This window comes from Somniosus microcephalus, chromosome 1 (genome assembly GCF_052327205.1).
Source record: "Somniosus microcephalus isolate GS21.2 chromosome 1, FLI_Smic_1.0, whole genome shotgun sequence".
Lineage (NCBI taxonomy): Eukaryota > Metazoa > Chordata > Chondrichthyes > Squaliformes > Somniosidae > Somniosus > Somniosus microcephalus.
Window position 1 is genome coordinate 239,262,673 of NC_140987.1, and position 14,069 is coordinate 239,276,741.

Sequence of the window (14,069 nt, forward strand, 5' to 3'; positions counted from 1 at the left end):
CAAAGAACAGAAAAATAAAACACAATGCAGCAATTTAGAGACATAAGGGGAGCTGAGAATAAATTTTAAAATGCCCCAAAAAAGAGCCAAACATAGGATTCAATATAAGATCTCAAGTGCTATATGCAGTTAGTTCAAGAGCCTTTTGGGATACCATTTTGAATCTCTGCCTCATAAAATTAGGAATATCATGTTTGGTGATCCCTGAATTGACAGGTGAAGGTCTTAAGCAGTCTGTTGATAGTTTGTTTTTGTCTTTCGGTCTTCGCTTCGTCTTTCTGGTCTTGCAGTGTTGGTTGTTCATATAGTGGTTCCTTTGTTGTGGAAAACCAGGGGCAGTGCAAACATTACTAACAAGACTGTAAAATTCTAAAAGACGTGTGTATATTGAATAAGTAAATAAAAAATCAATTTAAAATGCACAGTAAAACTTGGGTCCAGGCTGACACTCCAGCTCAGTACTGAGGGAGTGCTGCACTGTCGGAGGTGCCATCTTTCTGATGAAACATTAAACTGAGGCCCCGTCTGCCCTCGCAGGTGGACGTAAAAGATCCTATGGTACTATTTCGAAGAAGAGCAGGGGAGTACTCCCTGGTGTCCTGGCCAATATTTATGCCTCAACCAGCATCACTAAAATAGATTATCTGGTCATTATCACATTGTTGTTTGTGGGACCTTGCTGTGCGCAAAATGATTGTTGAGTTTCCTACATTACAACAGTGACTACACTTCAAAAGTACTTCATTGTCTTAAAAACGCTTTGGGATGTCCAGTGGTCGTGAAAGACGCTATATAAATGCAAATCTTATCTTTTAGTCTCAGTGCTGCAGCTGGCACAGATACACAGGTCTGCAGGTTGTTAAAATCAGAATTAAGAGGTAAGCAGCCGTGCAGTACTATACCTGCATTAAGGGTTTGATGGGTGTAGGATAGGAGCAGGCTCGTATGGAGTATAAGCACTGGGATGGGTCAGTTAGGCCCAATGGCCTGTTTCTGTGCTGTACATTCTATGTAATTCTACGAAAGAATACAACCGTCATCAAAGAGCACAAATTGGGCTTGATGCTGGAATTGCTGTTTGTAGAGGGCAGGGGTGGGGGGAGAAGAATCAGGAAAGAAAGACTGGAAAACACATGATGGGGTCTTAAAAAAGGTATGGAATTAGCCCATGCACCTTGTAAATATGGAAAGTTATGTCAACAAAAAGCTAGCAACAGAGATGCCCACAGAGCTAGTAATGGTTTAATATAGATAATGAACATAAGAACATAAGAATTAGGAGCAGGAGTAAACCTCGAGCCTGCTCCGCCATTTAATTAGATCATGGCTGATCATCGACCTCAACTATACTTTCCCGCCCGATCTCCATACCCCTTGATTCTCCTACAGTCACAGGAAAGCAGGTGAAACCAGTGCCAGCAAGCATGTCAATTAAACTACATTGCTGGATAAATGTGTAAAATTGCCTACTTTCCTTTCACAAGTGCAAATGGAAATACACTGTGTGGTCCTAAAACAATTCATTAGAGCTTCTTTTTGATTGCTGACAGTCTTATAAGTGACAACGGGCTAGTTGGGCACACACACAGCAAAGCTCACACTGATCATCAGGAGGAAACAAAAAATCATCTTAAGCCAACTCAGATTTTGTAAATCTGTAATCAGTCATTTATTTGTTGGCAAACAAGATTCACTTTTACAACAAATATTAGTAATGAGGTCATTCAACTTGGAAACCATACAAAATGGATCATAAATTAAAAAAAGGAATGACAAATTGTGCTGCTATGATCATTACTAAAGGGATGCCTACATCAACTAATTAATGTCAAATAAATAAAATTCCTGTGAGGGAAGGAAAGAAAAAAAGATAGAGAGTTCATCTTTTTTCACTTCAAAATAACTTTCATTTTAATAAGTCAATATTTTTACCACCACGGTACAAGTGCCTAGTGCTTCGACTAGATTTAACACAAAAATGTTTCTACTTTTTATTTCTCCACATGCATGAGTTCCACTATTTTCTACCAAGACTCCTTGGTCTAGAAGAGTGCCTAGCTCCCTTTGTGGACTTTCATTGCTGAACACATTTATGAATAACATAGTGCATTGTAAACAAAGATGTACCTGCTGTAAATCCTAATTTTTTTTTAAAATTTTTTTGTTGGCAAAAAACATGACTTCACTTCAAAATACACAGTGAGAAAAACCTAAAACAGTTTTTAAATTGTTTTTTTTCTTAGTAGTTGTGATCGCCTCACTATAAAATGAGCTTTATAAACTGTGGTCTTCAGAGGAACTGTCAGGGAAAAAAAGCCCAACAGAAAGACTTATGAAAAAACACTGCTCCTACTGGCAAGACAAAACTTGCAAGACCAGCACAACAAAAACTGTCTTGTTCAATACATCAACAGGGACATTAGTTTGGAGGAAAAAAGCATACTACAATATATGTGCAATGCCGAGTATCTGTACATAGAAATTGTTCAAAATTCTCTTGTCATTAGTTTTATAATCAGAATTATTACAGCAAAACATAAAATGTGTCTAGCATATAATTTGAATAGTTCCCTTTCTTGGAGATTGGACAGGTTTCCTTTAGACTGTAGGAATTCTGCAGCTGGATAAACTGCAACTCATCTAGGTTGTGAGAGAGAGCCACGACTGATATACAGTGATAATAAAAACAAAATAAGAAAGAAAAAAAGCAATCCATACCCTTCACCAGTACAGCTGGCACTGACCTACACCAAGCCTCAGTTAGAAGTCCTTGAGAAAATAGACACCAGAGAAAAAAGGCTAAAAATTTAGCATTATTGAAGGAAGCAAAACTGAATGCCATTTCAATATACATGTCCAACCCTCTCAATCAGTTCAATAATATTTTATTTTTGTTTGCCTTAAAACAGACTATTTCCTTATCGGCTGCTTCCCACGCAGTGCCTTGCTAGGTTGGTCTGAATAAAAACTTCCCAAAGTAGTTCAGCAGTTTTATGAACAGCATTTAGATTCAAGCATACACACATCTTTTCACTTGCTTCTGGGAAACCAGAACAAGGCATCCAGGGTTCGTCTTTGCCCCTATAGACTCGTGACCAAGTGTGATGGTCCTTTTGAATTCCCTTCAGGTGAGGAGCCTTCTTTATTGGGAGGAACTATAAATCCATCACTGCTTCCACGTCCTAGCTGGTAGTAAGTGTGAAGTTGCTGTTCATGGTTCCTGGAGCCCAGATTCGGCATACTTTTATAATACACATCATCACCGTCACTACTTTTAGTTGGTGGAGGAGCGCTTTGGGTCTGAGGGGCACTACCATCGGTCATGGGCACACCTGCCAAAGCAGGCATGCTGGTGTACAGAGAATCCCTGTTGGGTGACTGCAGTTCTTCTGTGTGCTCATTGGTTAACAAAGGAAAAAAGCTCTCACTGTGATCTTGAGGAATCCGTCTCCTGCTGGGATAATGATGGGCCTGATGGTTCTCTACTGAATGCGCCCTTTGTGGCAACAAAGGGGCATCCGACTCCTCTCTAATGAGTTCCAGTCCTAGACTTTCATCGTGGTTGAATGAAGTAGCATCGTCAAGAACGATCGCATCGTCCTCACTGCTGTTCCCAATGTTGTTCACTAGCTTGTTCATGAGGTTCCTGTTCTGTTCGCTGGGGCGTTCGTGGTTGTTCAGGTAGGAAGGGATGTAGTTGGAAGTGAGTTCTTTCAGGATCTTTTTCTCTAAAGCCGTTTCATTGTGGTTGTACCCACGGTCGATAATTTGCACACAATCACTCAGGTATTCTCCACTGGCAATACTGTAGCTGTTGCCATGGTTACCATTCAGTGGTAGAGTATCCATGACACTTGTATCCCTGGCATTGTTCAGCAACACCTCTGAAAGATAAGACAAAGAATCACATTAACCATGACTATAGCTTTTGGCTTCTTCTGGGGCTGGAAGGGAGATCACAGTATCTCGGGTAACAGACTAGGTATGCTAAAACTTAAGTAACAATAGTGCAACAATTATTTCAAATGCGTCAGTAATCAATATAATCTCTAATAAACTCACTAAGTATGTATGGTCACAAAGTGCATTATAAAAATATTATATAGCTTCTTCACAGCATCAGGTGTTCAGGAAAGTGGAACTCCATGACACATTGGGGAGTATAGGAATACCCTGGGAAAATAGACTAGATACAGAGAAACTATTTCCTCTGGTGGGGGAACAAAGAACGAGGTGACATAAGCTTAAAATTTGAGCAAGGCCATTTAGGGGGGAAAATCAGGAAACACTTTCTCACGCAAAGGGTAGTAGAAATTTTGAATTTGTTTGCCTAAAAGGCCGAGGATGCTGGGTGAATTGGAGCTTTCAAGACCGAGACCGATAGAGTATTGTTGGGTAAGGCTATCAAGGGATATGAAACCAAGGCGGGTAAATGGAGTTGAGGTACACACCAGCCACGATACAGCTGAATGACTGAGCAGGCTCAAGGGGCTGCCTGGCCTACTGCTGTGCCTATGTTCCTAAAATACTTCGGTAACCAACAAGGGGTGATTCTTTTCACTGAATCCAACAAGCAAATTTAGTGATATAAAGTATATGCCTTTGCCACAGGGCTGTCTGAGGTATTGAGGGATCAAAGTCCCATGATCAACCTGGGCCTTTCAGATAAGCCCCGCTAATTATCAATTCATGTATCAGTGCATTATGTATAATGATTCAGCAATCTTCTACTTTATTACAGCCTTCCTGGGTGAGCTGCAGTATTCATCATCTGAAATCATGGATTGCACAATTAAGAGATGGATTATAAAGGATCAAACTGTTAGGTGCCGCAGCATTTGAATAAATTGGAGAATTGAGTAGTCATGACTTTTTCAAAACACTATCAAAAGATTGAGTTAATTGAAGCTAAAGATCAATTGAAGGCCTCTCCCATTAGACTCTTAAGTATAGCAACATTAATGCAGAGCAAAAAGGACAAAAGATGCAGGATGGACATTAATATTCTACTGAATTATGTATTTAAAGAGAAACACATTCATATTCGCTATGCACTTCACTATAATTAGAAATGGTAATCAGGATAAAAGAATGTGTACAGCATGATTTTTGCAAAATAGCTTTTTTTAATGCAGTAACTGGGAATCAAGAATTATGAAAGCGTTTGTAATTCAACCGTTGCATTGATTACTTAGGTTTCAAAGAATTGTTGCATATCTAACTGGACACATAAACCACAGACAAATTAAAAAGCACAATGGTGCATGTATATCTAATCACAAACAGAGCTGACTGACAAAAATGAAATCCTCACTCAACGGCAAGACCATCCGTTTGAAAGTATGAAAGTAATGTACACAAAATGGTTCCAGTTAGTTCAATTGAAGAAAAAGTGTTTTCAAATTCAAATAAAAAGGGAAAAAATCATTTATCGTCAATGAAAGCAGTTTCTGCTCAAGATTACTGCTATTATTAGATGGTAATGGGGTTGCAGTGGGACTCCTTCCAAATGTATTTCACACCTTTGATCAATACGATAAAGTATTAATTAATCTGGGTAGATAAATATTATCTGGTTAGGTTCCTAGGTGAAAATATTGATCTATCCAGTATACAGGTACTTTCATGCAATTTGAAAGGGCAAATTCTCCCCTCTGCCTAGTCACAGGGGCTTAACCAACCACCTCGATAGACCACCCCAACCCATTTGCACCAAGCACAGAATTCAACGTGACGAGTTAAAAAAGAAATAAGTGACATGTGCACTACACAGAGGGCACCCCAGCACGTACTCACATCATGGATAGATGGGCAGTTGTGCAATTTCTCACTTCAACAACCCGATGTTCAATTTAAACTTAGGTTCACCTAAGTCTTAAGTATGTGCGTCCAATGCCCACATTTCTCAGGAAAAAATGCGGTGTGGGGTCTTTGAATATTCAAAGTAGATGCACTGTAATCCTGAACATTATGGTGCATATCATATGTGTGGCAAGTCTTACCCTTAAATAAGGATGTGCCTGGGTACAATCTGGATATTCCTGTACAGATTCCCACTCACAGTATCAAAGGTTAATGCAAGAAAGTGGGCAAAGTAATTCAAATTGCTTTTCATTCACTAAGTCGTTTGAACTCCCAGGCATCTCAATCACTCTTTATATGCACTTTGCAGAAAGTACCTTTTCTGGTCATAAAACAATCCATTGAGAATGGAGGCTGGACTACCAGCAATCCACCAATAATTAACAGATATTGTGGGGGGGGGGGGGGTGCGGGCGGGAAGGGGCAACAAACAAAATTGTGGAATAGAGTATCCCCCTACTGAAGCTTCCTAATCAGACTTATTCAAACTTACTGGAATTCAACTGAATAGGTTTGGATACAAAGCTTCACGGGAAAGCTAACTAAAATAAACATTTCTTTAGTTTAAAAAAATCTCCTTGATCAACTAGTGTCATACCACAGTTATCACCTAGGTTTGGCTGGAAAAGAATGGTAACTAAAAAAATTACATTTGATATGCAATGTTTAGTTTTACTCCCATACTTGTCTCTCTGTAGGGCTCTAAAGGACAGCATGAAGAAAAGGAAAGAAAAAACACAAGTAAGCATACAGCGACAGTAGAAGAAACATGAATAAAAGCAAATAGATTGATGGTATGCAGAAAATATCTAACAAATCCCATCTTCACTACACATAATAAATGGTTAATTTAAATGCTTTTAAGCAGGAAACAAACAATCGCACATTTTTAAATGACAACAGCTGCGTTTGTACTACTCATTTCAGAACCACCCATACATATTTTGAATAACCATTTCAAAGATATACCCTTTCACCGGCTCATTGTAATCAAGTCAGTGATCAAATGCAGTTTTGACACAGTTTTGGTCGAAATTAGTTTTGTTGATATTGATGTAGAACATTGCAACATATTGGGAAGGTGGACTGAAGTCGATGTTTATATTGATATCTGTGCTGGTGAAAGGGTTGTAAAATATAAGACCCCTTTGGTTGGCCTATAGAGGCTGTACTGAATAACTATCTAAATTTGTCGCTACCTGAAGTCTAGTATTTCAGTCCCATCACACCAATGCTACCATACATATTGTTAGACATTTCGTTAGTAGTTTTGAGGACTACTGCTCCACATATGTTCTAGCCAAATGATCAGAATGGCAGCTACTTTGCAAAAGGGCACATTTTCCACTGGCTTCCTCTGCTTACATCCAAAACTAATTTGGCTAGAAGTTCAAAAGACACACAGAGAAAGAGAAAGTTAAATGTATAACAATATATTCAGTCAAGCCTCTTTAGTACAAACGGGCAAAAGGTTCTAAAAACTCTCAATATTGAGGGCTACATCACAGCTTCAATCAGGAGCTGGCAAAAGCTTGCTTAGAAAACGATAATTTTGAGACAATAGTGTCCTATAATGAGGTTTGACTGTATATTGGTAAACTGGTGAGAGACAGCATTTTAAGCTTCAAAGCAAGAAGCAAATTAATCTTTCCCACCCAAAGCAGATGGATCAAAAATTGATGAAAAATTAACACTCCCAGCAACCGATGATCATCTTCGGCCACTGTGAAAGAGAAAGATTAAATTGAAACTTTCAAGTATTTTGTTGTGATTTATTTTTCATCAATCTCATTTTTTGGAATACAGCCTCCACAGACCACAGAGATGGGGTATTGCCACTACAGCTTAGCGAAACATTCGGAGTAGCACACCTTGTGTGTTGTACATGCTGACTGAGGGGTTGTTATAGACTGCGGATTCCCCAAGCAATGTGTTATAGGGATTGTTAGTGCCATGAGGACGAAGAAGAGCATTGGTTATTAGATGGTTAGCCATAGCCCCTGGAGCAGCCAGACGGAGAAAGACAAACAAAGAAAAAGATCAATCAGGCAAATGTAGAAAAATAAAATATTCTTAATGGTAAAACTTGAAGTCACATTATTAAACAAGCTGAATACAGTCAGACCTGGAATGTTGAGGTTTAAAAAACTTTTTTATAAATGCTTTAGACAATGTAAATGCATCAGCAAATGGACTAACATGATAAATGCTGGTTTCCTTCATAACCTATTCTATAAAACTAACATATTCAACCAGAGTTATTACTTGATTTCTTAGATTCACCCTCAGGTACATTGTAGTATCAAGCCCCTCATAAAAAAAAAACTTGCAATCCAATTGATTTTTTCTGCTAACTTTAATCATTTCCGTTCCAATCTGCAGCAACAGCTTAAAGGGTTTCATAGTTTATTACTTCAATTTTCCCAAGACCGAAGCAGATGAGAAATGCAGCAGTGACATTACCAGAGAAATATGGATTTACAGAGAATAAACAGAAGACAAGGGAAGCAGTACCAGATATGGACTCCACAAAAGTTAAAAACATGAATCAACATCATATGCAAACATCTTGGGTCAAAAAATGGACTTTTGTAGATAGTACTTTGTATTTGTCATGTTCAGATTAAAGAGATAAGTGCTTATGCTGGAGATAAACTGTGTTTCAGAGTATAGGATTTGTGCATTTCTGCAGGGCTGGGTTGGCAATACTGGATGCTCTCACAGGACTGCTGCTGAAAACCAATTTCTGTGGAGGCTGTTAATTTGGGTTCACACTGAAGATATGATAGGAACTGAATTCAGAATACATCTGAAATTTAATAAGTAGAACATGTCCTCTGCAGTACAGTATTGGCTCTGAATTCGAAACCTGTTAGGATCTGGCTCAACTCAGTACAAAAGATGAACCAAGCCCAAACAAGGTTAGGTGCCCCACAATGCATTACACCCCTTCTTGATGTTCAAGTATGTCATTGATACATGCAGAAGTACCTGAGCTCTGTACCAAGAACCCATGTGCCCAACTGCAAATCAAATTACCCAATTCCCTATGCACGCTGCAGCAGCAAGGTAAAAGGGAAAGGGTGCAGCATTAGGCCAATATAGGTACCGACAAAGCTTTAAAAATGTCAACCTAGCTTATAGATATGTCAAACAACTTTGCCATTTATCCTTGAAACCAGGGTAATTTTATAACCATGGCTTTTATTTTTCAGCATTCGGAGCTGCATATAGAGATAAATGTCAGCAATCAGCAATAAATATTTATTAAAACTAAAAATAGGATGATACTTAAAACAGGTAGCTGGTATCTTTAAAACAGAATAATTTTTTTAACTGACTGACCAGCTCTGTGGCGCACTGCATCAGATAACCCAGTCTCTGCAGCAAAGACTCAACACTGAAGAAGGCAGACATTAAAGGGGCACGGTTTCAGGAAAAAAAGCATGTGGCAACACTGAGAGAGAACTCACAATACCAGGCATAAGTGCCAAAAGACATTGTGACTCATGAAATTGTATCCCTTTAGTTGAGGATAGTTGATCCTAAGTAGATATTTTTTAATATGTACAATGCTATTTATATGTCACCAAATGGTGAACAGATTTTTGACAAACTTAGTTGCTGCTTAAATACTTTGATAAGTGGTGTTGAAAAACTGTTAAGTTTAAAAAGATAAGTTTGTAGGTTAAGTTCAAAGTGCTTGGCAGACCCAAAACTATTAGCCATCTCTCAGTATTCAAAATGGTAGAAGAATATTCCATCCATTGTGCTCCCAACTTCATCACACACTTAAACACAGTTAAAAATACCCTACATCATTACTAAATTGGGTGGGTGATTGGATCTCAGTTTGGCAGCTCTACATTTACAAATACTCCACTCAAACAAAAAGAGATCGCCTGTAAGATGTAAATTCCACATCATGTTTTGGAACATTCATTTTGTGGCATGGATTTTGTAGAAAATGTTGTATTTAATAGAAAATTCACATCCAATAAAAGAACCCTTTCATTTATTTTCACATTTTCTTGACAGGTTTTCTTACGATTGGGTTTGCTTTTATGGCAATTGCCAAAATCAGATAAATAAACTCTCAATAAATTTGAACCCTATACTAGCCTAATGCATATGGCAGTATATTGATGACAACTCTAAGTCATGAAGGTAGGGGAAAATATCACATAACAGTCTTCTTTGTTGTGCTATCACTCATCACAGTAAACACATGTGGAAACAGTCAGGAAAGGTGAGCCGCTCCTTTAAAAATGTCAAAAACAAAGCTTGCAATATCAATCAACAAATAGAGTAGAGCCATTCTATAGCACTGTGGTTCTTGGAGGTCTCTGAAAATCTATGTTGTTTGGGGAGGCACTCTAAAAGGATGATGCGTCTTCTATATGAGTAAGAGTTGAAAGATTTAACAGGGTGTATTAGAGGTCATGGTATAAAATGTATTGGTAAGGGATTAACTGTAGAAAGAAAAAATTCAAAGCTACAACACATTCACACGTTTTAGATTGTTGTAGGAATCCATTCCAGCTTCATTCTTGTTGTTTGCAATGTCATCTTAAGCCATTATTACCTCATGAATATAAACAGAGAAGTAGATTTATTTTGGTAAAAATATGGAAACTGCACTCAATGCCCGAGTGATTAAATGCACTACATGGTGTGGCATTGAGCCATAAAGAGCAGGATTCGGCCCCACATTTGATCTCTGGGTTGAACTCAGTCAGCTGATTTCAGCTGGGGTGGCAGCGTGTGACATGATGGGGAGGCGGGTGGGGAATAGCATAGCCAGGGCTCCGACTCCTAACTTCCATCCAGCACTCATTACTAAAGCCCAGGTTTGAGTGTCACGAGAGGATATTGTCAGTTAGAGGATAGCCATGTTGGCCCAACATTAAATAGCTTTCCAGAGCCTTAGCCACATGAAAAGATGGCAACCTGTTGAGGCATTGTGGAACTGTACCACTGCACAGCACAAGGTGAAGAAAATTGGAGGGAGAAATTAGTGTAATTTCGATGATACCTTAATTTCTTTACCTTTACTGCAGCCCCTGATCTTCCCTAGCTATTAATTTAATGAAAAGGATGGTAGCATATTGCCCACTGGGAATACCATCGCTATAAGGACTGCAGGGGTACGAGAGGGCAGCCCACTACCTCTATGCCAGGACAATTAGGGATGGGCTATAAATGTGGCCCTACCAGCATCGCCTACAACCAGACAACAAATTATTTTCAAAAACTGCCACCATTAATACTTCTTGACAAAAGAACCTTCATCAGCTAGCCAGGACTGTAAAATTTTCCTCTACGCTGTGTTTTGCATTTCTTATCCACTAGAATACAAGATTGAGGGGCCGGTTTTCAACGGCTCAGTCAGCCGCTAACAAGCCTCTGAGGTGGCCAAAATGGGGCTTTGAGCTACAGGGCCGGTTTAGCCAGGGTTTGGTGCAAGACACCATCTTGGTAAAGGAGTTGAAGTTTGCGCTAGGAGTGGCCGCCTGATCGCCACTTAAATTCCCTGCTAGTGCTCATTAACAAGGCTGAACGGCATTTGGTGGATACCTCTTCACCAACGCCCTCTCCTAACAGCGACCAGCTGATTGGGAATAAACAAGTAATTGCTGAGGATTTCGAGTGCTACTTAAAGGTATATCACCTTTTACTGTTCACTTGCTGCAGGAAGTTAGACAAAGACCTCTGAAACACATCATTGCTTTCTGTGACAATTTGTCAAGACTTCACCAACACTTGATCAACATTTATTCCGGAAATTCTGTGAGGACTTCACCTAAAATGAGTAAGTGCTGTGCTACTTCACCTTATTGGACATGCTTGGTCATGGGCATCTTGCTTTGGTCTGGAGGAGAATGGGAGGACGACGAGGCCAGGCAGAGCAGCACCAGCTGCTGCAGGAGAGGGGGACAGGAGGGCGAGATGGACTCCTTATGCCCTGTGGGTACAGGACCTCCAGTGCTGCGTCTGAGAACCTGTGCGCTCTCTCCCTCGGTCCCTGAGCCATCCTGAAACCTGCCGCTGTGCGTCAGCCAGTGCACTCCACACCTTCAGTGGAAGTGGGTGTGTGGAGCCCACATACACTGCTCCACGAAAATTGCGTCTAAGCAGCGCTTGAGTGCTAAACATGTAGGTGTCTGTTTTAGCATCTCCAGGCAAATTCAAATTATGGTAATCAACAATTAGGACAAAAATTGCGTGCTAGAATCCGACTTTCAAACATGTGTGTCTTATTAGCACAGCACTCATTTAGTGCCTGTTTTCACCCTTTCACTAAAATAACCCCCTTGTAGCCTGTATTAAGAATTTGACTCTCAGGGGACAAGATCAATTATACCTACCACCTACTGCCTCTGGGTATTAAGTCATGTTTTCCATTCAGATGGATTGAATTTGGATTCAAGTGCTTGGCTGCAGCTCACTATTCCGGCATCTCCTGCATAAAGCCAATTATTCTCCCATTCAATTTGCAATTCAAGAAAAAACATCCATGCCAACTTCATTTTGCCATACTTGTTGTGGACAATCAATTCAACTAATTTTCCGATTGGCTGCTCCCAGCAAGGAGTGGGGCACATGGAATGCTGGTTGGGAATTTGCAGGCCAATGGCCACTGATTTTAAATCTATTTAAATTATTGGGTACGGTAGTATTGTGGTTATGTTACTGGACTAGTAATCCAGAGGCCTAGACTAATGATTCGGAGTTCAAATCCCACCACAGCAGCTGGGGAAATTAAATTCAATTAATTTAATTCAGTTAAAAATCTGGAATAAAAAGCTAGTACACTACCCATCTGGTTCACTAATGTCCTTTATGGGAGGAAATCTCTAGTCCTTATCCATTCTGGGCATATGTGACTCCAGACCCACAGTAATGTGGTTGACTCTAACTGACCTCTGAAATGGCCTAGCAAGTTGCATCAAACTGCTACAAAATTCAGTAATGAAAATAAACCTTGGACATGACAAAGGCACACCCAGCCCAGTCGACCCTGCAAAGTCCTCCTCACTAACATCTGAGGAATTGTGCCAAAATTAGGAGAGCTGTCCCACAGACTACTCGAGCAACAGCCTGACATAGATTCATAGAATAGAATAGTACAGCACAGAAGGAGACCATTCGGCCCATCGAGTCTGCGGCAAGAAACTGCAATGCTGCTGAACAATCCCTACATCCAACCTAATTTTCATTTTGAATATCACATTTCCCAATTTAATGGATTTGCATGCTATAGTTGGCAGTTGGAGAAATATTTATTTTCCCCCTCCATATTGAGGCTGGTCTATCAGTTCACCTGTTATTTACAATGCTGCTATCCTACACAGTGAACAATTTGCCTGAAAAATTTTATCAATTCCTTTCATAACCTTAAAAACTTAGGTCACCTTTCAAGTCGTCTCTTTTCAAAGGAAACAAGCCTTATTTCGTCAATCTTTCCAGGCAACTTGCATTCCTGATACACAGAATCATCTTCTTGGCTCAACCTGTATGCTATTGAGATGAATACTATGCTTCTGATAATTAGGAGAAAAGAACTGCATACAGTACTCCAGATGCATAATACCTTATGCAATGATGCTACTCTTTAGGTTTGTACTCTGCTCTTCTGCTAATGCAACCCACAAGTACAGGATATCACTTTGTATCGAACATGTAGTGACACAACATTTAAAATGTTGGTATGTTTGAATCCCAGGGAATGCTTCACTACTGTACCACTAGTCTGTATTGGTTAGGCTATGTTGCATTGAGTTCATGGAGCTTCAGTCCAATCTGGATGGCCAAGAAACTGCAATGCTGCTCAACAATCTCTACATCCAACCTCATTTTCATTTTGAATATCACATTTCCTGATTTAATAGATTTGCATGCAGTTGGAGAAATATTTATTGGCAGTTGGAGAAATATTTGTTTTCCCCCTCCATATTGAGGCTGGTCTGTCAGTTCACCTGTTATTTACAATGCTGCTATCCTACACTGACTACATTGCCCTGCTACACAAAATATAAATATTAGGTTATGAGAAGGGTAAATTAAACCCCTATCCTGTACTAATCATATACCAGTACAATCTCACCAATCAATTCCTTTAATGGGGGTTAAATGTTGGTGGAATTACAGGGGGCGGCCTTCTACATATACTGTTGGACTGTCTTTATGTCCCACCATGATGGGCT

At 39.6% G+C, this 14,069-nt stretch overlaps 1 protein-coding gene across 22 annotated transcripts in view; it reads right to left on the reverse strand.

The window, feature by feature from the left end:
* Positions 1-1,645: 1,645 nt before the first annotated feature.
* The window catches only part of LOC147124680 (adhesion G protein-coupled receptor L3-like), a 783,432-nt gene continuing 771,008 nt past the window's right edge, over positions 1,646-14,069 (reverse strand). For 9 of the 22 annotated variants that reach the window (XM_085991353.1, XM_085991371.1, XM_085991380.1 and 6 more), the window contains 3 exons: positions 7,734-7,862; positions 6,547-6,564; positions 1,646-3,884 (listed from right to left, as the gene is read on the reverse strand). In XM_085991353.1, coding sequence (XP_085847479.1) covers positions 3,082-3,884; positions 6,547-6,564; positions 7,734-7,862 — 950 coding nt within the window. In that variant the 3' untranslated portion in view covers positions 1,646-3,081. Of the gene's footprint in view, positions 3,885-6,512; positions 6,565-7,733; positions 7,863-14,069 lie in introns of all 22 variants that reach the window. The other 13 variants (XM_085991515.1, XM_085991436.1, XM_085991418.1 and 10 more) reach the window with 4 other exon arrangements.